This window comes from Barbus barbus, assembly GCF_936440315.1.
Source record: "Barbus barbus genome assembly, chromosome: 1".
Lineage (NCBI taxonomy): Eukaryota > Metazoa > Chordata > Actinopteri > Cypriniformes > Cyprinidae > Barbus > Barbus barbus.
In genome coordinates this window covers 11,726,535-11,750,529 of record NC_136729.1, presented here as the reverse complement: position 1 = coordinate 11,750,529, position 23,995 = coordinate 11,726,535, and the positions used below count along the sequence as shown (strand labels likewise).

Here is a 23,995-nt window from a genome sequence, read left to right as displayed (position 1 = left end):
AATGCTTCGTAGTTCATTCCACAAAATAAAGGGAAATTATTTAATGACAGTTAAGAAAGTCTTATATCTTTGCTGTGTTTTTTGGTTTGTTTTAAAAAGCTGAATTTTCAGTAGCCATTACTAGTCTACATTATTACACTACTGTCGTCAGTGTCACATGATGCTGATTTGGTGCTCAAGTAACATTTATTATTATTATACATTTTTAAACCAGATGTGCTGCTTTTTTGTGTGAAAACCTCGACACATTTTTTAGGATTCTTTGATGAGTAGAAAATTCAAAAGGACAGCATTTATTTGAAGCATTTTATAACAATGTCTTTACAGTTACTTTTGATTAATTTAATGCATCTTTACTTCTAGATTGTAGCATTTATCATAAAACACCAGCAGTACTACAATGCATGTTTTTACCTAGAATTTAAAATATACAAAATGTACTTAAAATCGAGTGTTCACACATAAGAGCTACGCTGAACATGCCTGTTGTCTTTTGCAGGACCCAACAAACGGCTACTACAACGTGCGAGCTTCCACCCATGATGAGGGACGTCCCGCTTCCCGATCCATGCACTATTCAGACTATCGCACCTCAGGACAGCCAGGGGGCGCCGCGGCCGTTGTGAGCAGTAGCTCAGGAGCTCCCGGAGCTACGGCAGGTCCGGGAACACCGAGCAGCTTGGCTCCGGGGTCACGAGCGGGCTGCTACGACCCTCGCCCTCCCTCCAGACTCTCGCACAACAGCTATGCCCAATTCAACACTTTCACCCGTGCCGGACAGTCCCAGCAGCCTCCGCCCAGTTCCGGCCCACAGACTAGCGACTTCACCGCTGAATGCAGCCTCTTGGACTCTACCGCTCAGCTCGGATACGAAAATTACGGCTACCCGCACTATCCGACATTTCGGATGGGTTTTGGTCCGCCTAGCCTTGCCCCGTTAGAAGGCGGGCCGGCGTATGAGATGTACGGAGTCGGGCCGAGTGTCGGCGCTGGAGGCGGAACCGGAACCCCAGAGACTGGACTTGGGAAATACGGCAGTTCCACACGGTTCTCCTACACCTCCCAGCATTCCGATTATTCCCACCGACACACACAGAGGATGCAGACACATGTGTAAAAGAGAAGCGTCACATGTATGTAACATAAGTTACGCCGATATCGGCCATATAAGTACACACACTCACACAAATACACAGGACGGAAATAATGAATGAAACAGAGATAAAGACAGAGGGTGAACAAACAAAGAGAAGCTCAGAGTAAACGGAGGCCGAGAAATGAGAAGGGGAGACAGGGCAGGAGCGTCTTGGCATTTATTTCTCAGCTCCAGGAGCTGAAAGCGAAAGTCACAATCAAGAAAGACTGGTGTCTAGAAAAGATCTAAGATCTTTATACCGTTCACTAAATCCTGAATGCTTTTAATAAGCATGATCACAAAGGTAATTCCTGAGAAATGAAGGGTGCCTCTTATAGGCTTCTAGTCTGTTTAACAGTGGACTCTGACAGAGATGGTCATGTGAGATACAGTACATGTAGGAATTCTCTTCAATGGCTTCTTCAGCTTCTCTCCTTAAGCTTAGATTAGTTTAAAGGGCATTTAATGACAAATTGCACAATGTACAGTGGGGACCAAAAGTCTGGGACCACCCAAATAATATATATATTTTTTTTATTATTTAAATTTTGACATAAACTGAAAATTTCAGGATTAAAAAAAAGTAAAAAGCTAAATGATTAGGTCATTTAGGAAAAGCTAAATGATTAGGTCACTAATCAAAAGTAAATTTTGATTATGAGAAGAACTTTTTACCAAAGATTTTCTTGCTTTCATTAAACCCCAAGATGCTCTTTGAAACGTCCTTAAATCATGCTGGATAACATGGACCATCTGTTGAAAAATCTGGAGATGTTTTGGACAAACTGTTGAATTCTGTATGTTGCATTTAAATATAGTAATAATGTGTTTACCAAAATTAAATCCATTAAAGCAACGGTTCTCAACCAGGGGACTTCCAAGGGGTCTCAAGATGACTTAAATGAATTTTTAAAAGAAGACAAAGCATGTATTAAAGTATGATAAACCTACTAAAAATTGGAAAACCAGGGTTCCTGCTGCCTTAAAAACATGGATAATGTATAAGGTAGCCCAATTTTAAAAGTGTGATTTCTAGACCTGGAAAAGTCACATAAATGAATAAAATCTTATAACTCCTTTCCCATTTTTATAAAGAATTAAATTTTTTAAAAGATTTTTTTATCTGGTAATTCACAAACAACTGAAAAAATTAGCCAATTTATTAGAAAATTATTAGAAAAGAAGGCTTTTAGACCCCACTGTGCACAGTTACCTATGTCACAAAATATCCAAATATCTTTATTTTTCCATTCATTTTCAAATGAAGGTCTGCATTCGGCAAAGGAAATGAAGAACACACAATACTCGTACAATACTCTTGATGACCAAAGCAACGTACTTTAAGACTAGATGATTCTTTATTATTTTGTGTGTAAATCAGCATCTACCTGGCTATCCAGCTTTCTGAGCTACCTCGTTAAACAGGTTACTAGCCTTCCAGTACAGCGACCAACTGGCGTTACGCTAATCCATTAGCAGAGCAGCTGTATTTGTGCAGATTTAAAAAAACACTTTTTTTGCCATTTGCAATAAAACACATTACCCTTTAAATTTCAACATTATGACGGAGACAAGTTGAGGAAGCCATTTAACTGTTTTCAGACATGGTCAGCGACAGCCATTTAGTTCACTATATCCTACAAATAGTTCAGAACCATGGAATATATATATAAATCTCTATACATATTCATATACAGGAATGCCCCACTCTTTTCCATGGTGCTTTTGTAGTGGGGTCATTGTTTGCACTGCATTCCAGTATTCTAGTTTAGATTACCCTCATAATCGATATGTAATCTCTCATTTGCACACTAGGCTAGAGCGTTCTCTCTGTATGTTTCGAATATTACCGAAAATCTTCTTTTTTTGTCATAATTCTGTAAGTGATTCTGGACCAAAGGTTCAACGTTAGAGTATCAGTCTTTATTTGGGTGATATTCACCTCAACGAACAAGAAAATATGCAGATTTGTTTGTTATCGTTGTTTGCGAATTTATTCGGTCGCGAGTGACCTTGAGTTTTTCTTCTTCTTTTTTTGAGGGTTGGGAACAGCAGTGAAGGTCTTAAACTGATCCAGCCTTAGGTATCCAAACTCAACCATACTGATCTAAGATCAGGCTGCTATCACATTCGTCTTAAAGATCAAATTGGAACTAATTTACGGTCAAAGGTCTAGAGTGGTTTTTAACGTCTCGCGCCCCTGAGGAGCGAAACGCTTGTAGGAATTTCATGTGAAGTTTGAGATCGGAAAGTCTTTCACTCACTTATTCACACAGACACACACCTGATATTTGTGCCAAACGACTTGAAGTATTTTCCGCCAATTACGAAAAACTACCTTACGCTGACCAGAGATGGTCTTTGGCTATGACGGGTTTTGAAGGATGCCATTATCAAAGCAATGATGACAAAGGAGAAACACGAGGATGAAGACAATCCCTCTGAACAGTGAGGTACTCGCTCTCTGCGACTAGTTTTCGTCTTCGTCCACATTTCGAACGAGCCTTGTAAATACTTTCCCATGTGTAATTCCGATTTCAAGTATTATTTTACATCATCCAATGTGATGCACTCTTTAAATGCAGTATTGTTATGTTTTCAATTGCGTGAAGAAGGTTGACAAACACCACAGCGATGGTACTTTCTGACTCGGTACAGTACAAAGAGGATGATGAGTAGCTTGGTTGGAGCCAGTACGATACCAAGGAGGAGGATCCAGAAATATCTTGATGAACCTGCTTGAGCTGCCAATCTCTCATCCTTTATATTGATGGCCTGGGGAATATCTTGTGGGACATGTGACCCACTGGACAGTATTTGCATTCCCCATCCCATCTAAAGAACTTGAAGCTCCATGAAGACGAGAAGAAGGAATTTATGAAGTAGTGAACAAAATAAAGAGTGGCCTTAGGAAAACATGACTTTTATATTCCCTCACTTTATAAACCGGCTTAAGGCCAGAGGAGTGCGTGCAAATGATGGTATGTGTGTTTTTGTGTGTGCGATTGAGCGCGAGTGCGAATATATGAAAATCTGTATGTAATCCGTTCATTTACTTCTCTCACGTTCCTGCTCCAATACTTTTCTTCTGCTGGTAGGAGTGTATCCTGTATAATTGTGTCTTAGAAAATAAACGTTGACCTTACTGTACTGTTCTTGGTAGCTGACAAAATGTTTGACAGATGTACAACAAAGTTATTGATTTTTTTTTTAAATTTCCCTTTGATTTTTTCCCAATATTTTTAAAAAATGTTACGTAATTATTTTTTCACAGTATATCAGAAATAAAAGCACTGTTTTTCTAAGAATCAACGAAGTACTGAATGCGTGGTTTATATACAGTATCTGTACAGTTTATTGTTCATCCTTGGGTTAGGGAAAATGTCTCATAGCTCCAGTTTAATTAGAAATTGGTGACAGCAGCAGTAAAATATGACAAAAAACATTATTGTTTATAGGAACTAGTGCTGTCAAATGATTAATTGCATCCAAAATAAGTTTTTGCTTGTGTAATATATGTGTGTGTACTGTTTATATTTATTATGTGTGTATATATATATATATATATATATATATATATATATATATAAATGCACACACATGCATGTATGCATTTAAGAAAAATTTTACGTTTATGTATTAAATATAATTACATATGATAGAATTTGTATGAATATAAATATGTACATGTAAATATTTTCAAAATATATGCTGTCTTTATATATGCATAATAAATATGCACAGTACACACGCATATTATGCAAACAAAATGTGATATTTTGGATGTGATTAATCACAATTCATTGTTTGACAGTACTAATAGGAACGCATACAGTTTTTATGAATGTAGTAATATAGACCCAATATTAATACTGCTTTTCGAGAAAGTTCCTTAAGGACCTGTCCACTACACAGGAAATATAGTAAAATAATATTATGAAGTATTATTACAATTTAAAATAAATGTTTTCTTTTGAAATACATTTAAAATGTAAGCTATTGTTGTAATGTTAAAGCAGAATATTTAGAAATCTTCAATGCCATATGATCCTTCAAAAAACATTAGAAACATTTACTACTATAGGCTTATTATTATCAAATTAAAACAGCTATGTTTTGGTGGAAACTGATACATTTTCCAGGATTCATTGATAAATGAAACAGCTTTTATTTGAAATAATAAAAATATTTTGTAACATGATAAATGTCTTTACTGTCATATTTGATCAACCTCAACCCTTTGCATGGTTTGTATAGAACTGTCTGCAATAAATATATCAGGAAATACAACATTATACAGTAGCCTGCAATATACAAAATTAACTACAAGTATCATTAACATAAAGGTATGAATGTATCATGCTAATACCATGTTTACCACAGTATTGTATTGCACCTGCACAGCACGCTGTGACCGGATCATTGAGCTCAAGAGTCGATTCGCAAATGAATCAGTCATTACGATTCGTTTGATACATTGAAAGGAACCGACTCAAAAGAACGATTCGCTCCTGATGGTCAATCGAGTCTTCGGAGAGACTGTTAGTGGATCATGAATTAATATTTCACTTTAAAACAACTACTTACTTCACATTGGCAGCTGAATCCATACATAAAGCTATAACTAGAGTCGACTGACACCTAGTGGTCTTTTGTACGTGATTATAACACGCACTTCAGCTCAAACCTCCTACAGGCTGGTGGCGCCAGAGCTGCAGTAAAACCGTAAAGAATCCTCCGCAGAAGCAGCGGGTGACAGGGAAAGATGGCGGCGACGATGCTGAGGTCGCTCTCCAGACTCGGACGTCCTTCAGTGCTGTTAAATAGTAATGTCAGCACTCCAGCCTGTGTTCTGCTTCAGAAGAGGTACACACATTATAGCTGTCTATACAGTGCTGTTAAAAAATGGATTTAGTAAGTTAGCGGCTTGCTAATTGCAGTGTTATTGGGATTAGATAACCACTGTTTTTTCCCCCTGCGATTTCATAACAAGCATTGAAATGTATTACTAAACTGCCCTTTTCTACTTACTGCACGACAATATTTGTTAATTCTTTTCCCCCCTCCACTGATCAACTGTTAAAAAAAAAAAACATGAGATTAAACATGAGTAGTAAAGAAACAACAGTTTCACTTGTATATCATGGATTTAAGATCTACTCGGACATCTGCTTTGCTTTGCATTATTTGTTTTCAAATGTCCACCAACATCTCCAGATAAAGTGGGTCAGAAATGACTGAAGCCACACATAAAAAATAAGTGTCAATTTGCTAACCAATTTGTATTTATTTTAAAGTAATAAAGCACAAACATCATTTTCCAGTAAACGTTTCACGACATGCTTTAAAAAATGAATTTTATTGCATTAGATAATTCATACATTTTAAGTGTTAATTGCAGATGCCACTGTGTACAGTAAATGCTGACATTTTAACTTGCAAATTCACACGTCGTGTTCTTGATCTTGAGCAGAAATCTGTGTGAATTATGTGTGCAAATCAATGACACAGCTGTATTTCAGGCTGAAGCAATGGCAGCCAGATGTGGAGTGGGCAGAGCAGTACTCTGGAGCTGTGATGTATCCCAGTGTCATCACTGAGAAATGGGCACCTCCACCTTGGAACGGTTGGTTTAGTTTTGGCCTAGTGACTAACATGTTTACAGTTTGACCAACAATATCAAAAATAAATATCTTCATCTTTTTCAGATAAGGACGCACCAGCAGAGAAGGAGGTTTCCAACCTCACCATCAACTTCGGGCCTCAGCACCCGGCGGCTCATGGAGTGCTGCGTCTGGTGATGGAGCTCAGCGGAGAGTCAGTGAAGAAATGTGACCCTCACATCGGACTCCTGCACCGCGGCACTGAGAAACTGATTGAGTACAAGACTTATTTACAGGTAATTAAAGACTACAACTGTTAATGACTGACACTATATTATCAGATGCTTACTGGTTAACACATAGCAACAATTCACATGATATTACATAGCAAATCTCGACTGCCTGAAATTTTTTTATTTTTCTATGTAGTTGCAAAATGGAACTGTTATTGCTCGGTTCTTTAGAGAAAATTATAACTTTATGCACATGCATACGTAGGGCAATATTTACTATATTGCATATTTTAAATGTTTGGTTCCTCTAATATACTAAATGTGACTATAAGGCATTTAGACATTGTAAAAATTAACATTATGATTTTTTTGTAAAGCTTTGACTTGAATTCAATACATTGTAGCCTTTATACATACTGTAAAAATTAACTACTCATATATTTAACATAGCACATAGGGTTAATAGTTGGTCTGTATGGCTGCTAAACAGATATATATATATATATATATATATATATATATATATATACATGGACTGGTTAACAATTGTTTTGTGTCATTGCTGTTAGTATTCTGTGAATTTATTTATGGCTGAGAAGTTGAAATATAATTTAGTTATTTAGCTGTTTAGAATTGTTGCCTAGTGGTGCAAATATATCTTCTGATTTAATTTCAGTTCTGTAGCTCAGATAGTAAAGTATTTAAAAATGTATACCTTTAATGTGTTATATGTCACTGTGGATAAAGTCTATGCCAAATACATTAGGTTAAACTTAAATTTCAGAAATGTTATGCTTTGCATCACAAACTCATGGCTGTCTTATACAAGGCTTATTAAGCTGTCATAACTGTGCTGTTATATGAATCAATATGCTTTGTGCTGTTGTCTGTGGTGAAGTGTTGTTTGCTGTAATGTTGTCTTGTGTTGCTGCAGGCACTTCCATACTTCGACAGGCTTGACTATGTGTCCATGATGTGTAATGAGCAGGCATATTCTCTAGCCGTTGAAAAGCTTCTTAACATTCAGGCTCCGCCACGTGCACAGTGGATAAGAGGTGAGGAACAAAACTAAAATGTTTTTGATCTGGTTACACTCATCAATCTTAAATTAGGTTAAATTTGTTTTTAAAAATACCCCAAAAATTGCACTAAAAGATGTTGTAGTCACACAATTGAGAATGCATTGAGCATTTACTTTGTGCCTAACTAGCTGTATCAGCTGCATAAATGTGTTATTGTATATGGCCTCTGCAGTGCTGTATGGAGAGATGACCCGTATCCTGAACCACATCATGGGCATCACCACCCACGCCCTTGACATCGGAGCCATGACCCCCTTCTTTTGGATGTTTGAGGAGAGAGAGAAGGTAACAAACTTCCTTTGCACTACTGTACATAGAACAGAAAAACAAATAGAAGTTAAATATATGCATTTTGTTGGACATTAAATGTGTGTTGAAAATGTAACACATAACAGTGTATGTGCTTTTGTTTGTTATTTTGTGGAAGCTAGTTACCATTGAATTAGTTATCTTGCAGATGTTTGAGTTCTATGAGAGAGTGTCTGGAGCCAGGATGCACGCCGCATACGTTAGACCCGGCGGAGTTCATCAGGTACGCTTTGATTATTACGCTTTTGATTCTTTCTAAATGAAAAGTCCTTTTCTGGTTATGCTGATAACTTCATTAAACTGCGGATCATTTTTGTTGTAGGACTTGCCTCTTGGTCTCATGGATGACATCTATGAATGGTGCAAGAACTTCTCTATTCGTATTGATGAAGTTGAGGAGGTATGTAGATCGAAATGCAACCAGATTCAGTCAAGAATAGTGCTAGTTAGTATTAAGTATATCTCTAAAATGTGATATATGTCTTAGGCTGCATTTAGACTTGCACAAAAAATCTTATTTTCTGCTCACATTTGACACAGATTGAAACTTATTGCACACGTGCAAACACAAAAATCTGTGCAAGATCCAAATTTTTCGCATCCGATCTGAGCCACTTCCACATGTGGTTTTAAATCGGATACATATCTATATCTTATATATTTTTCTAAAGGTGCTGTTGACATGGGTTGTTACCGACATCTGGTGAAAATTTCAAGTAATCCATACATACAAAGAAAACAATACAAATAAGTTCAGAAATTAAGTTCTGTGTAATAAAATGGAATGACCCAAGGAAAAAGTATTGAACATGCTTACTGAAATTGATTTAATACTTTGTACAAAAGCCTTTGTTGGTAACGACAGCTTCAAGACGCTTCCTGTATGGAGAAACTAGTCGCATGCATTGCTCAGGTGTGATTTTGGCCCATTCTTCCACTAGCGGTGTGCCATATCATACCGTCCACGATAATACTGGTATAAATTTTTACATGATAATAAAGTGTCATATCGCGATATCAATGATATAGCGACGCGATGATGTATTTACTAGGGATGCACCTGTTGTTCGGCAGCCAAAATTATTCGGCCGAAAATAGCAAAAAATTATAAAAAAAATTATTATAATTTTTTTCTAAACCTCTTTCGGTGTTTGGCCGATTAAGTAAAAAGACTGAATAAATTGTACTGAACAATGACGTGATGCGATCAAACAGAGGCGCGCACTAATGGAGCAAACATGACAGCAGTGTGGAAGCATTTAAAACAACTGTCTCAGAGAAAGACGCAAAAATCATTACAAGCACCGACAGCTAGAGACCGTTTAGTACTGCATCTCATGTCTCCGATGAGAAGAGGTTGTTGCTGGTTACTGTATGATGATTAAAATCGCAAAATGGCCTTAAACAATTAAATACACTGCAGGACGTTGTGTTTTCTAATAAACGCATGAATTGCATTCAAACAGCGCTGCATGAGCTTGCGGCGCTGTCTTGTTAGCCAGGGTTCGAAGTCCAAGCCGCGAGGGAAATCTGCACTGAAACTGTGTTACTCGTCAGTTGCTCAGTAACGCTTTTATGAATTTTTACAAGGCATGTGACAATGTGATACGTGCATCTTCCCAAATTAGTAATGAGAATAATTTATAAATCTGCTGCGGTCGCCGGTCAACAAAAAGAAGCACTGAGGACTTCCAGAGGGTTTCTGTCAAAATAAAAGCTCCATCAACATTCAAAAATGTTAGTATTGTAATTTTACTGTAGTGTCCATTTCATTCATTTAACATTTAATATTGGAGGCTTCCAAGTTTTTTGACACATTTTTGTTAAAGTAACGCAATAGTCACTTTGCATGGTAATTGGTTACTTTTATTTATGATGTAACTCATTTACTAACTCAGTTACTATTTGTGAGAAGTAACTAGTAACTATAATTACTTTTTTATAGTAACTTGCCCAACACTGGCCACTACTATTGCACTATAATGCTGCTTCTGCCACCTTATGACAACAGATTTACATGTGGAATTAGGTAGTCTGTCATCAATGACAGTAGCTCATTGGAAAAGGACGGAAAATGCCCTTCATTGTGTTTGCACTAATAAATGCTGCTGCCTGTCAGCTGCAATCACCAATAAAACGTTGTTCCATATTTTTTTTTGAATATCGTCATAAATATCATTATCGCAAATATTATTGAAATATCGTGATATAATTTTGAGGCTATATCGCCCACCCCTGTCTTCAACACAAACAGTCTTCAAATCTTGAAGATTCCATGGGCCTCTTCTGTGAGCTCTGATCTTTAGTTCTTTCCAAAAATGTTCTATTGCATTCAGGTCAGGTGATTGGCTGGTGGCCATTCTAGCAGTTTTACTTTCTTTCTCTGAAACCAATTCAGAGTATCCTTGGATGTGTGTTTGGGATCATTCTCGCTGAAATGTCCACCCTCATTTCATCTTCATCATCCTGGTAGATGGCAGCAGATTTTTATCAAGAATGTCAGTACATTTTTCCATTCATCCTTCCTTCAACTATATGAATTTTGTCAGTGCTGCACCATGATGTTTTGGGGTGATGTGCAGTGCCATTTGACCTCCAAACTGTGTGTATTATGGCATCCAAAGAGTAAATTTTGTGTCTCATCTGACCAGACTATATTCTGCCAGTATTTCACAAGCTTGTCTAAATGTTGTGCAGCAAACTTTAAATGAGCTTCAACATGCTTTTTCTTTAGCAATAGAGCCTTGCGTGGTGAGCTTGCATACAGGCCACGGCAGTTGAGTGCATTACTACTTGTTTTCTTTTAAACAATTATACATGCTAATTCCAGGTCTTTCTGGAGATCTCCACAAGTGATCCTTGGCTCTTGGACAACTCTTCTGATAATTCTTTTTACTCGGAAATCTTGCGAGGAGCACCTGGTCTTGGCCGGTTTATGGTGAAATTATGTTCTTTCCACTTCTGGATTATGGCCTCAACAGTGCTCACTGGAAGATTCAGAAGTATAGAAATCCTTCTATAAACAATGCCATCATTATGTTTTGCAACAATAACATAGCGAAGTTCTTGGGAAAGCTCTTTGCTTTTACCCATCGTTAAATGTTTCTTGTGTGGCACGTTGGTAATGAGACACCTTTTAATGCTCCCTGTGTCATTCCACTTTATTAAACAGAACTTAATTTCTGAATTTATTTGTTTTCTTTTCTTTGTATGTATTGATTACTTGGGTTGTTACCGACATCTGGTGAAAATTTAATGTCAACAGCTCCTTTAGAAATATATTTATTGAGAAAAATGGGGACGTGTTCAATACTTATTTTACCTGCTGTAGGTAAGAAATTGCACAACATTCAGGAGCTGCTTTTCAACCCCTGCCCCATGAATTTTATAAATACAACAGCTTTACTATTAAAAGTGAAATTCTTTATTTAACCCTCTATCTCTAGCACTCTCTATTCTAATTCTATTTTATCTATTTGTTTTCTTTTTTTATTATTAAAAAACACTTTACATGTTAAAAAAAGCCTCTAACACTAGCTTTCTCTATTCTTTTTCTATTCTATTGGTTTTCTTTTTCTTTTTCTTTATTATATAATTAGCTAAAAAGTACTATTTGTTTTCTAACTGCTTGTTTTCTTTAAAAAATGCCTGTAACACTAGCTTTCTCTATTATTTTAGTTTTATTATATTTATAAAAAAAATCCTTGCTACTTGTTCTGCGTTAAGGCCTTTCCACACTGAGCGCGATGCGAAAAAGCGAGGCGTATCGGCCGCGAATGTTGCTTTCACACCGAGCGCGAAACGAATGTTCGCCTTCTGCTAATTCACGCCTGCACGCTAGGGGGCGCCGAACAATAATGCATTTTTTTCTTCATGTAGTGTATGTATCTCGTGTGGTTCACATCGTCTGCTGCTCAATATTAAGCATTAAATTAAGATAAATAGCCTAAATTGTGTTTCTTCATCAGAAACACAAAACATCCATAATGCTTACAAGAATACATCTGAAATAGCTAGAGGTACAATTAATATCAAGCTACATTGAAAATGTATGTAATTATTAACGGTTTTGCTCAAAACCCATTTTAAATCATCATCGAGTGCTTGTAATAACCGATTGTGATCTAAAATGGATTTTGATTTATAATAGGCAGACATGAACTTTTTGTGTTTTATAATGAACTCATCGATACCTGCTTATGTGTCATAAACATCTGTTATTGTTAAAAAAATAATAATAACATGAACTGCATAAAATATACAGAAAACCTATCTTTATAATTATACGTCTATTTGCTTTCATATTTCATGTGTAGAAAAATGTTTCCCTTATTTACATACGGAAGGGCAAGAGATATGATTACATGATTGACAGGTTTACAGTGAACGAGCGCTGACTCATATACACTTGCGCTCGTGGAAGAAAATGGACGGTGCTCTTCAGGTCACATAATTCAGTGGAGCATTAATAGAAATGTAATTCTGTATAATAAACATGTGAGAATAGTCTGTTATTAATTACCAACAAGAACTCAGCATTCACTCTCTTCTCTCCTGCAGAAAAAGTCCTCTACTTTGATATTTTTACGCTCGTACTCAATACAGTCTTGTGAGCTTTTACCGCCACCATGTCGACCAGTGTTGCCAGATTGGAAATGCCCAAGTATCGTACCAGAAGCGCAAAATTATCGTATTTGGAAGAGTTATCGTACACGAGTCAAACGTACAGAATAGCCTATTTATCTATAGCAGCAACTTTTTGACCTGCAAATTACCTCAATTGATAAATAACTAGGAGTACCTTACAACATGTCTACACTGCACGCGCGAGTGGCGTGACAAAATACTAGTATAGAACCATATAATCAGTGATGCTGTCTACACTGGATGCAGCGCAGCGCGACGTGACTCGACAAATCCTAACAGTAAACTGATGCCTCGTTCTATTTATGACGTACTTACACAAAATTAAAATAATTTTTAACAGTCCGTTTGACGCATCCAGTGTAGACAGACTTTAGCTGATGTGGTGCAGTGCGGCGGTGTTAACGCCACCGGGATAACCGCTGTCATCGGAAGCCTTCATGTTGCCAGATGTTGAGGGGGTTAATGGTGCTCGTTGGCTTAAAAGCAGCTGGGGCACCCTCCTGCATTCTGAGGTGTGCACAGTGTGTCTGTAATGAGCCGATTTCGTGGATGAGTATAGAAGCCCCATGATTACAACTACCATCATTTGAAGTGTCTCAAAATTCTGAAATTATCGTACATCATGGGATTTTTTTCATTATTGATCGTACATTGTACAGAGGTCAAAATTATCGTACAAATACGATAATTATCGTACATCTGGCAACACTGGCGTCGACCTTTTGGGTAACAGCAGTTGCTCTGGCCACGTGATGTAATGCTCAAATCTTATTGGATGACCCGTGTTTTCACTTTGCGAAACTGAAAAGATTAGTTGGACTGGACGAAAAAAAAACATTTGCATTTTCGGTGCGCGAATGTTCGCGGCGGCCTATGTGGAAGCATCCATAGAAAGTTTTTGTTTTATTCCAGCGTGTCATCGCATCTGAAATTCGTTTCGCTTTTTCGCGCTCAGTGTGGAAAGGCCTATAGGCTACCTGGGACTTGTCATAGCGCTTACATTTTATTGCTCTTTTGTTGATTTTGATTGCTTCTATTGTCCTCATTTGTAAGTCGCTTTGGATAAAAGCGTCTGCTAAATAACTAAATGTAATGTAATGTAAAAGCTGCATTATATTTCTCAGCAATGAGGTTTTTGTAATTAAACCAACAAGCTTCACTATTGGGCTACTCGCTCGCACATTCTCTCTCCTAGCTCAATTTATTAAAATTCATTCAAATAAAAATAATCTTGCAGCGCTACATTTTCACTTCACACTTCTACATCTAACAAGCTGTAGATAAAATAGCAAATGAAAATGATCATTATTCAGATTTCATGCTGTAAAAATTCATGACAACTGTTATCCATGCTGGGGAATAATAATGGCCACGAGATGTGAATTACATAAATAATTCTAATAGCACAGTCATTGAAAGCCATAGGCTCTACCATGTGCATAGTAAAGTGATTACTGACTATCATTTTGGGTGGGAAATAATTAGAGGTCGACCAATATGGGCTTTTCTGTGGTCGATGCCGATATTTAGAAATGAGGGCAGCTGATGGCCGATATATGATGCCGATTATGATATGTTTGGCCGATTTTCTTTCTTTCTTTTTTTTTTTTTCCTTCATTTCATAAAATCTAAGTCAAGTAATAAGAAGTAAAGTGATACATAAAATTGCTTAAATTAAACATTTATTAAACAAAACAATCCTCTTTAATCAGTGCACTTGTATAATTTAAATAAAATGTATGTATACATTAAATAATAAATACACAACAGGTAATCACAAATCTAGGAAAAAAAAATTGTTTTTTTTGTAAACAAAAATTTACATAAAATAAATAATATAATAAAATAAACGAGTATTGTTACAAAGTAGCACCTAGCAGCATTTCTTAATTTTTGGTCTGAAGTGAACAAAACTATATACAACACCTGAACTTCACTTGAACACTTGTTCGGAGTCTGAACTCTAATTATCATTTTAAAGTAAAACACAGTGTTCAAGTGATCAACAACCGTCAACAAAAACAAAAACGTGTAAACTCACATAAACAACAGTAATGCCTAGACACAGTAACTAAGTCTATTTAACACCTGAACACAGTCTATTTAACACATGAACTTCTCTTGAACCCTTGTTCTAACTACCTATGCACTCTACAACAACAATGGCTTGGTTGCATTCATTATTTTTCGTTAGATGCTTTAGGAACATTTTCTTTTCTTTCTTGTTTTGCGTGTTTCCTTTGTCATGTTTTGTTTTGTTATCTAAATAAATGTTTTTGTATGACATTTTGGTTTCACGTGTCCACCTTTATGTTGCGTTCCCCTTCTCGTCTAACTTAAACAGGGGTTCGTAACACTGACAGACACTGCTATAATAAAAAAGTTCTCAAGCACACTCTCCAGAATGTAGAAGAAATGACACAATTTTTTTGACATTTCAACTCAGTAGTTAATATTTATCTTTAGATAATAGACCGTTATACTGTAATTGCAGTTAGATAATGTGAGAAACACCTTAATAGCGACCATAACCAGATGCTACTTGTCATATTTTTAAGTTTTTAGTCTTTCTGCAATCTTTCTCTCCCTGTAGGAGTTTCAATGAGTTTCAATGAAGACTGCCCATACAAGGAATGCAATAAAGTTTTGCTGAATGCAATTGGTTGCCTTCTGTTTTTTACACATTATTTAAACTTTTTTTTTTTTTGATTAGATTCCATATTTGCTTGTTTTTTGTAATATTCACTAATGTTGTATGCTTATGTGAATTACAAATGCTCTCTACTTATACCCATTCAAACATATTGACAGCGCGGAGTTGAGAGCTCCATAATCCACGTGACAGCGTGTCGCAGTTCTTTGGAAACTCACCACTGCTTTCACAGGGATGTTCATATTAACCGGTTAACCGTTAACCAACCGTAAGAATTTTGACAGATTAATATATTCAGTTAAACTGTTTTAAAAGTCTTTTTTTTCAGTCATTTATCAAAATATTTCAAAAGGTTTGCTGCATGGTTAAAATATGCTATGCGTATAAAATTTGTTGTTTTTTAGAGAGAGAGAGAGAGAGCGTATAAGTCGCATTTTATTATTTCATTCAGAAATAGGCCTAATGCCTACGCGAAATGTTTACAAACATTATAATAAACACTGTAAACATAGCTTGGCTACTTTAGTTCCCCTCACTCCACAACAAATTCTTTCAATTAACAGTATTTAGAAAAGAACAAGAATTAAAAATATAAGAAGCTAGCTATAAACGTCAAGCCAAAACAAATTAATTTAGGCTAAAATGAAACTGAAACCAACGTTGGGTCTCTCATTCGACACAAAATCAAATGTTTCTGTATTCGCGATGTATTTGAGTGCCAATATATTATTTATGTACTTCACTCTCATTCCAATATCCACGTAAAATGTTTTGCATAACATCACGGGTATGGTGATAACGCTTAACGGCACAGATTTTACTACATATTTAAATTGTGCAGTGTGTTTTTTCCAATATGTTTGACTGACTATTTTATTATGATAATGAACAGGCTGCATTATTGTCAAGGTAGCAAAGCTTAACTGTGTGCGTGCATGTGCCATCGTTAGCTGAAGTTGTGTGTGAACACCGCATGGCTGCAGAGTATGAGTGGCTCTGTCTCACACGCAGCCTCAGAGGGAGAGAAATTCTCCAGTACAGAAACAGAATTGATAACGTCGGAGCTTATCTATACAATGCAGGCTACAATAATAATTTTGCCGCTCGACTCATTACGAGGTTTTGATACCCGTGCTTAAATGCAACGTTAGCCTAAACTAGAGCTCGTTGAAGGCTCGTTAACTATACAGTTCCAGTTCCAAAAAGTTACTCCCATTCTTTTTTCAAATGTTATTCTCATTCTCTCTCCAAAAGTAGCGTCATATTTAACCAATGAAATACAAGGCTAGATTAAGAACGAAGGATAAGAACTTAAGTCTTACCGTTTTCTTGGTGAGTTACCAGGTAGTTCTCTCTTCAAAAAGTTAGCAGGCAGAGGGGAACATCACAGGGTTATCCTTTGTGCCAGTGGAATGCAATCTGCTTGCCGCACGAGGCAGCGTCACGTGTTTCTTGCAGACGCGCCTGTATATTAATCGGCCTAATTTGCAGCACAATCGGCCAATGCCGATTAATTAAAAAATGGCAAAAATCGGCCGATTAATCGGCCGGCCGATCAATCAGTCGACCTGTAGAATTAATGTAAAAATAATGTCAGATACCAATCGTGTCTAAAGTGAAACACTAAACAGGGACCAAAGAATCAGATATGGTCAAAAGATCTGATTTGATCTTATCTGTGCATCAAGACTTTGTAAACACAGCCTTACTAATCATGTAGATAGATGTTTATTTTTCAAAATGCATCTATTTTCAATTTGATTGGAAATAATAAATGGAGTTTCTCAATGAATATGCCTGCAATATTGTTTCAGATGCTGACCAACAATCGTATTTGGAGGAACAGAACTGTTGGTATTGGTGTAATTGGGGCAGAGGATGCACTCAATTATGGATTCAGGTAAAGCATTGTATAATTTGAATCTGATTTGTCAGAGCTGCTGCTCAAGTGTCTCTCTCTCCCCCGCATAAACACAGAAGTTGCTATAGTAGATGATCTATCTGACAGTTAGTGACTATAAATCAAACACTAATAGGACTTCTAATAGCAGTCTTTGTGTGGTGAGATGTAATCATCATCATCATCATCGTAGCTTAACCAGTGAAATCACCCACAAATTCAGCACTGTAATTCAAAGAGATTTTAATAAGGTGACCAGAGAGTACTGTATCCTGATGTGTCAGATTGTTAATAGTGTGTGTGTTATTCCTCCTTCAGCGGAGTGATGCTCAGAGGTTCTGGTATTAAATGGGATCTGAGGAAGAGTCAACCCTACGACAAATATGACGAGGTGGACTTCGACGTGGCCATTGGAAGTAATGGCGACTGCTATGACAGGTGACTGCACATGTTAATGTTCTACACTGAGTTAAGAGCTTCAGGAAGTTCAGAATGACAGGAAATCGAAATGCAACCACAGGCTAAAAATTGGCCTTAGACTCTACTAAGCTTTCTCACCACATATGCTGATAGTATCACATGTGAAATGTAGCATGATGTGTGCCGCTTAAAAAAGATCAAATTTGTTTTGAGAACTTGACACTAACTTGATAACATGACATAATAACATGATTTTTTGCTTGAAGAACATTTATACAACAATTATACCGTAATGAACATGGTCACTGATTGATTTTGTTACCGAAAATTGCATTGGATTCAAATACAGGAAGAGATACAAGTAATGGTAACACTTTATAATAAAGTTCTATTTGTTAACATTAGGAAAATTCACTACTTAACGAAAACTAAGAATGAATTAGAAACCATTTATTAATCTAAGAAAATATTAATAATGATATTAATTAACCTTTGCTAATACATTATTACAATCAAAAGTGTGTTTGTATTATTTAACTGGACCTAACCTTAAATAACAAAAAAACAGTTGTTAATTTTATTAATTAACCTTAATGAAGATTAATAACGAGCAGTACATCTGTTACAGTATTTATTAGTTTATGCATTAAAGCGGTGCTTGCACTTTTGCAAAACATGCACTTTTACAAGTTGTTTGAACTGAAATGTGTGTTGGCAGTGTGTGTACACAACCACCCTATGATGATAAAAATCCACCCATTGTTTTTTTTTTTAATCTGGTAAAATCATTTCCCCTTTCTCAAATAGAGCCGATCTCAGATGCCTGTCTCTGTGACATCACACAAACAGGCCCCTCCCACGATAGTTTGATTAACAGTAGCGTTTCAGCACAGCCTGGACTGGTGTCTTACCTTAGACCCGCCCTGAGTAAGCTGTCATCAGTCCACCATTGCTTCACAGCTGGAGCAGATTTAGACAAGAATGGCTCCTAAGTGATTGAGGTGTTTTGTTGTTGGATGTAATAATGAGCATAGCAGTCGTCATTTACTCCCGACATCTGAGCCGCTGAAGACTCAGTGGATTACATTTGTTTGTGAAGGGAATACCCCCCCCCCCCCCCCCCCCCCCCCCGATCTGCCTAAATGCGTTTATGTTCGTGCAAATCATTCGTGATCCAACTTCACCTCCAGAAGTCAGTATAAGGTTTTTTAATGAATCTTTGCAAATCGCCTTTCCTTATAATCTGCTAATTAGCAAGTTTCACGATGAATAAAGTAAACAGTCTCTCAGAGAGCGGCTCGGAAGAGGGGGCGGAGTCAGCAGAGCTCATTAACATTTAAAGTAAAATGCTACAAAATGGCTTGCTCTGAAAAGAGCTGTTTTTCACAGGGTGAAAAAGGTGATTTTTACACTACCATTGAGAAATTTTAACCAAACTATGGTACAGACTTTTCATTAAGACCCTAAAAAATCATATCAACTTGTGAAAAATGGGCATTATATGACCCCTTTAACTAATGTTAACTAACGGGACCTTATTGTATCGTGTTACCACAAATATTGCCATGCTTCTTTAATATTGGATGTTATCAGTGACAAAAATGTTTTTAGATATCTGTGCCGAATGGAGGAAATGAGACAGTCGCTGCGCATCATGCTTCAGTGTCTCAACAAAATGCCTGCTGGAGAGATCAAGGTAGATGATGCTAAAATAGCCCCACCAAAGAGATCTGAGATGAAGGTAAGATATGCTTGCGTATGTATCTTATTTAAAGAGTGTCATTTCTGGTTTTTAAAACACTCCTCTCATATTCTTTTAGTGAGTCAAATACGTAGTGTTGCCCCAAACTCAAGCCATTGTGTAATCCAGTGTTGCATAGTTCAGATGATCACACATTTTGAAGTACCACAATGTTAAACATAGTTTTCAAATGACATAATCATAATTGTATGAGAAAAGTTATAAGTGAAAATTTCTATGTAGAAAATACACACTTCAACTTTAAGAAAAAAGGTACAGATGTATTCATGTTTGTGTGCTTTAATGTTAACTAGCATCCCTCTCGTCCCATGACTTGTTTTCATGCAGACATCAATGGAATCTCTCATTCATCACTTTAAGCTGTACACTGAGGGCTACCAGGTTCCTCCGGGAGCCACATATACCGCTGTAGAGGCACCAAAGGTGGGTGTAACGTACATTAGCATGTGTTGACCAACAATTACATGCACACCATTGCTGTTCTCAAGAGAAATTTTTGCTTTGGCCTCATTGGCAGTTTTCAGTGGTTTTTGGTCATCATCTCATCCAGCATGGTGAGGTTGTTGGTGAATTTGTAACTCGCCATGCACATGTGGGGAATGTGGCTTTCTAAAGTTGTTGTCTTTGTGGTGCTGTTTTTATTCAGCGATCCTATAGATTCAGTTGTTGCAGCACGACCAATGTGTCTCTGATTTCCGAATGAATGTCTTTTATGATCTGGATATTTTCAGTGAAGCAAAACCATAAAGTACAACCAGTGTATTTGACTGCTGATTTGTTTTGTTTAACTTCTACTGAAATCTGAACTGAAATTATCATTTGAGCTGATAATTTGTTTTTCCCCAAAAAAGCTTAATGTAAGTACTAATAGACCCATTAAGGAAGCAGACTTAAGAGGAATCAGAACAAGCGTTGTTATATTATTTTCCCATTCCTTCACACTCGGCTGTGTTGTGCTGCAGGGTGAGTTTGGTGTGTACCTGGTGTCTGACGGTTCCAGCAGACCTTACCGCTGCAAGATCAAGGCACCTGGCTTTGCTCACTTGGTAATTAAATCATTTGACTATTATGATTGAGTTATGATAATATACTCACCAATTATAAAATAAGCTTTTTAAATAATAAAAAGAACATACACTACTATTCAAAAGTTTTCTTACGCTCAAAAAAGCTGCATTTATTTGATCAAAATTCAGTAAAAACAGTAATATTGTAAAATATTAAAAAATAAAATAAAATAAAAAATAAAAAAATATTATTTCAGTGTATTTTAAAATGTAATTTATACCTGTGCTGGCAAAGCAGTCTTCAGTGTCAGATGATCCTTCTTGTTGATTTGATGCTCAAGAAATATTTCTTATTATTATAAATGTGGAAAACATTTGTGCTGCTTAATATGTCAGTGGAAACTGATATATTCTTTCAGGATTCTTTGAAAACAAATTGTAAAAAAACTAAATTAAATTTTTTTTTAAACATTTCTAAATAGCATTAGTGTCATTTAAAAAAAATCTATTTAATGCTAAATAAAAGTATAAATTTTATGAAAAAATCATAGCGAGTTCAAACCTTTGACCGGTAGTGTATGTAAAAATGCTGCAAATGCTGCAGGCCTTATGTTTGACCTTTTCCTTCTTGTGTTATGATGTTGCTCAGTGATGTGGTCTGTTTTGTCCCTTAGGCTGGTTTAGATCAAATGTCTAAAGGACACATGCTTGCTGACGTGGTGGCGATCATCGGTAAGTACTATTTTTATTTATTTTTTTCTCTCTCTCGAATTAATACTACACATTTCAGTTCTGTCAGTTTTGTAGATTTGCATGTCACAGCAATGAACTGCACATTTACTTGCAGCATTACATTTAAATAAGAGGCCAGTAGCACTATGTAGAAAAATCTTGTTTTCACTAATTCTTAAATCCCTCCTTTCTACTCTGTACTTTTCTAAACGATGCATGAAACTTTGTATTGTTAGCACTTCTCATATTATTGCCTTCTTAAGATGAATCGCTGCTTGTATTTCTCTTTTGTTAGTTACCTTGGATAAGAGTCTGCTAAATAAACAAATGTAAATGTTATGAATTTGATTTCATAGTATTACAGCTGCTTTGGCGAAACTCTCTCGCTGTCTCAGACCCACCCCAGTATTGCTATATCAGGCTGCTCAAATAAACAGTGAATTTGAATACTCCAGAGTTCACATTCTGCTTACAAATATTTGATTTGCTTACATTTTCTCCAACATTCTCCAAACACTTCAATGATCCATTCAGCTGCCACTCTTATATTCCTACAAACAAACAACTGACAGTCAGAATTCTGCATATATAATTACACAGAAAATTATTGGTGTAGAAACAAAATTCCTAGTAAATGTCACAAATAATTACAAAGAAATGGCAAGAAATACATGGAATTAAATGTGATAATGTTGAAATAGAAAGACTTAAATTTATATTTTCTAGTAAAACATACTTTAATAAATCTGCTTTATATATATATATATATATATATATATATATATATATATATATATATATATATATATATATATATATATATGATTTTCTCTGAGGCATATTGTAGTCATTTTTCATTTTGCTGGTTCCTGCAGCAAATGATTAAAGATTACGGTTAATGTCTTTCTGGTTGTTTACAGAGTCCTTAAGCCTATAAAGCCTGCTCCATCATATTTGAATACACAAATTTCTAACGCCTCTAAATTATCAAAATGACTTTGCCAAAAAAATAAAATAATTATATATACACACTGTACATATACATACAGTGTATATATATATATATATATATATATATTTTTTTTTATTAAGTAAATGTAAGAACTTGTGTATTGTTTAATATTTTAAGATGAACACTTACTGAACAAAAACAACTTACATTTATTTATGTATACATCAATTGTTAGAAAAGTCCTATTCAAATATGAGCATCAAATATAATACATCAGGCTTTTTGATCTCTACGTCATTATATGTTATCTTGGACCACAAAACCAGTCATTTAAGGGTAAATTTTTCAAAATTAATATTTATACATCATCTGTAAGCTGAATAAATAAACTTACCATTGGTAAGTGGTATGGTTTGTTAGTATAGGACAATATTACGACAATATTTTTCAAAAACTGATCATTTTGACCCATGCAATGTATTTTTGACTATTGCTATAAATATATCCCAGCGACTTAAGTCAAGTCGAGTCAGCTTTATTGTCAATTCTTCCACATGTACAGCACATACATACAGAGAATTGAAATTGCGTTACTCTCAGACCCTTGGTGCATACAGTTAATATTAAACACGTTCAGATACAGATAAATACAGTTTAAACATATGTACATACAACTATACAAATGAGGATATTGTAGAAAAAAATAAGAATTAGATTGATAAAGTGGCATAAGGCGCCTGGCAGATAGAGTGCAAAACCAGTTAAATAAAAACAACACTGTGTGGATATATTTGTAGTGCAAAAGAGCTTATCAGTCTGAGGACATTGTAGAAGATAAAAAAAAGAGAGATAGATAAAGTGCATAAGGCACATGGCAGAATAGATGGAGTGCAAACCAGTTGAATGTACAAAAACAAAACTGTGTAGATTTGTTTTGTTTTGTTTTGTTATGAGTGTAGTGCAAGAAGAGACTGGTTTTGTGGTCCAGGGTCACATATTACATTGAATTTTGTCCCCCCACAATAGAGCTTTGATCATAAACCGAAGCATTTACTCTAAGCACATACATATATATATTTATATATATAAAGAAACACTAAGCAGTTGATACTTTTAATGCAGTGTGAAAATCTCTGAAAAGTAAAATGACATTGGAAAAAAAATATCTTATAAAATTAAACAGTTTTAGTGTATTTTTAGTGTTTTATTAGCAATTTGATGTTGCCCTGAGCCTCAACCTGTTGTCTTTTTCCACAGGCACTCAGGACATCGTGTTTGGGGAAGTGGACCGTTGAGGACACCAGTGTCTGATCATGATTCTGTCTTTGTGATCCATTCTAGTGATATTATGACAGAAGTTACTCTAATTTCTCTATGTAAATGCTTATGAAACCGAATAAATATTTTAAAACGTGGAAAAAACACAAATTCTCTTTATTTACACTTAGCAGGTGTTTTTATCTAATGTGATATATATATATATATGAACAATAAAAATGATCCCGCATACTGTCAGTCCATGCTAAATATAGATATTTATTACAAAAAACAGCGACGTTC

The 23,995-nt window shown here is 35.9% G+C and overlaps 2 protein-coding genes across 2 annotated transcripts in view; both read left to right on the top strand.

Annotated features, from left to right (window-relative positions):
• The window catches only part of LOC306871840 (kin of IRRE-like protein 1), a 37,928-nt gene extending 36,682 nt beyond the window's left edge, over positions 1-1,246 (top strand). Inside the window, exon 15 of the mRNA XM_079420028.1 lies at positions 500-1,246. Within this exon, the coding sequence (XP_079276154.1) occupies positions 500-1,117 (618 nt within the window). The 3' untranslated portion in view covers positions 1,118-1,246. The remainder of the gene's footprint in view (positions 1-499) is intronic.
• A 4,396-nt stretch (positions 1,247-5,642) lies between these two features.
• On the top strand, positions 5,643-23,941 carry LOC306875802 (NADH dehydrogenase [ubiquinone] iron-sulfur protein 2, mitochondrial-like). The gene is made up of 14 exons (XM_079426548.1): positions 5,643-6,001; positions 6,658-6,761; positions 6,844-7,034; positions 7,906-8,026; positions 8,226-8,338; positions 8,511-8,585; positions 8,685-8,762; positions 17,477-17,562; positions 17,881-18,000; positions 19,594-19,723; positions 20,072-20,167; positions 20,707-20,790; positions 21,426-21,483; positions 23,693-23,941. Exons 1-14 carry the CDS (start codon positions 5,901-5,903, stop codon positions 23,728-23,730), a joined length of 1,395 nt encoding a protein of 464 aa, XP_079282674.1. The 5' UTR covers positions 5,643-5,900; the 3' UTR covers positions 23,731-23,941.
• The last annotated feature ends 54 nt before the right edge of the window (positions 23,942-23,995 follow it).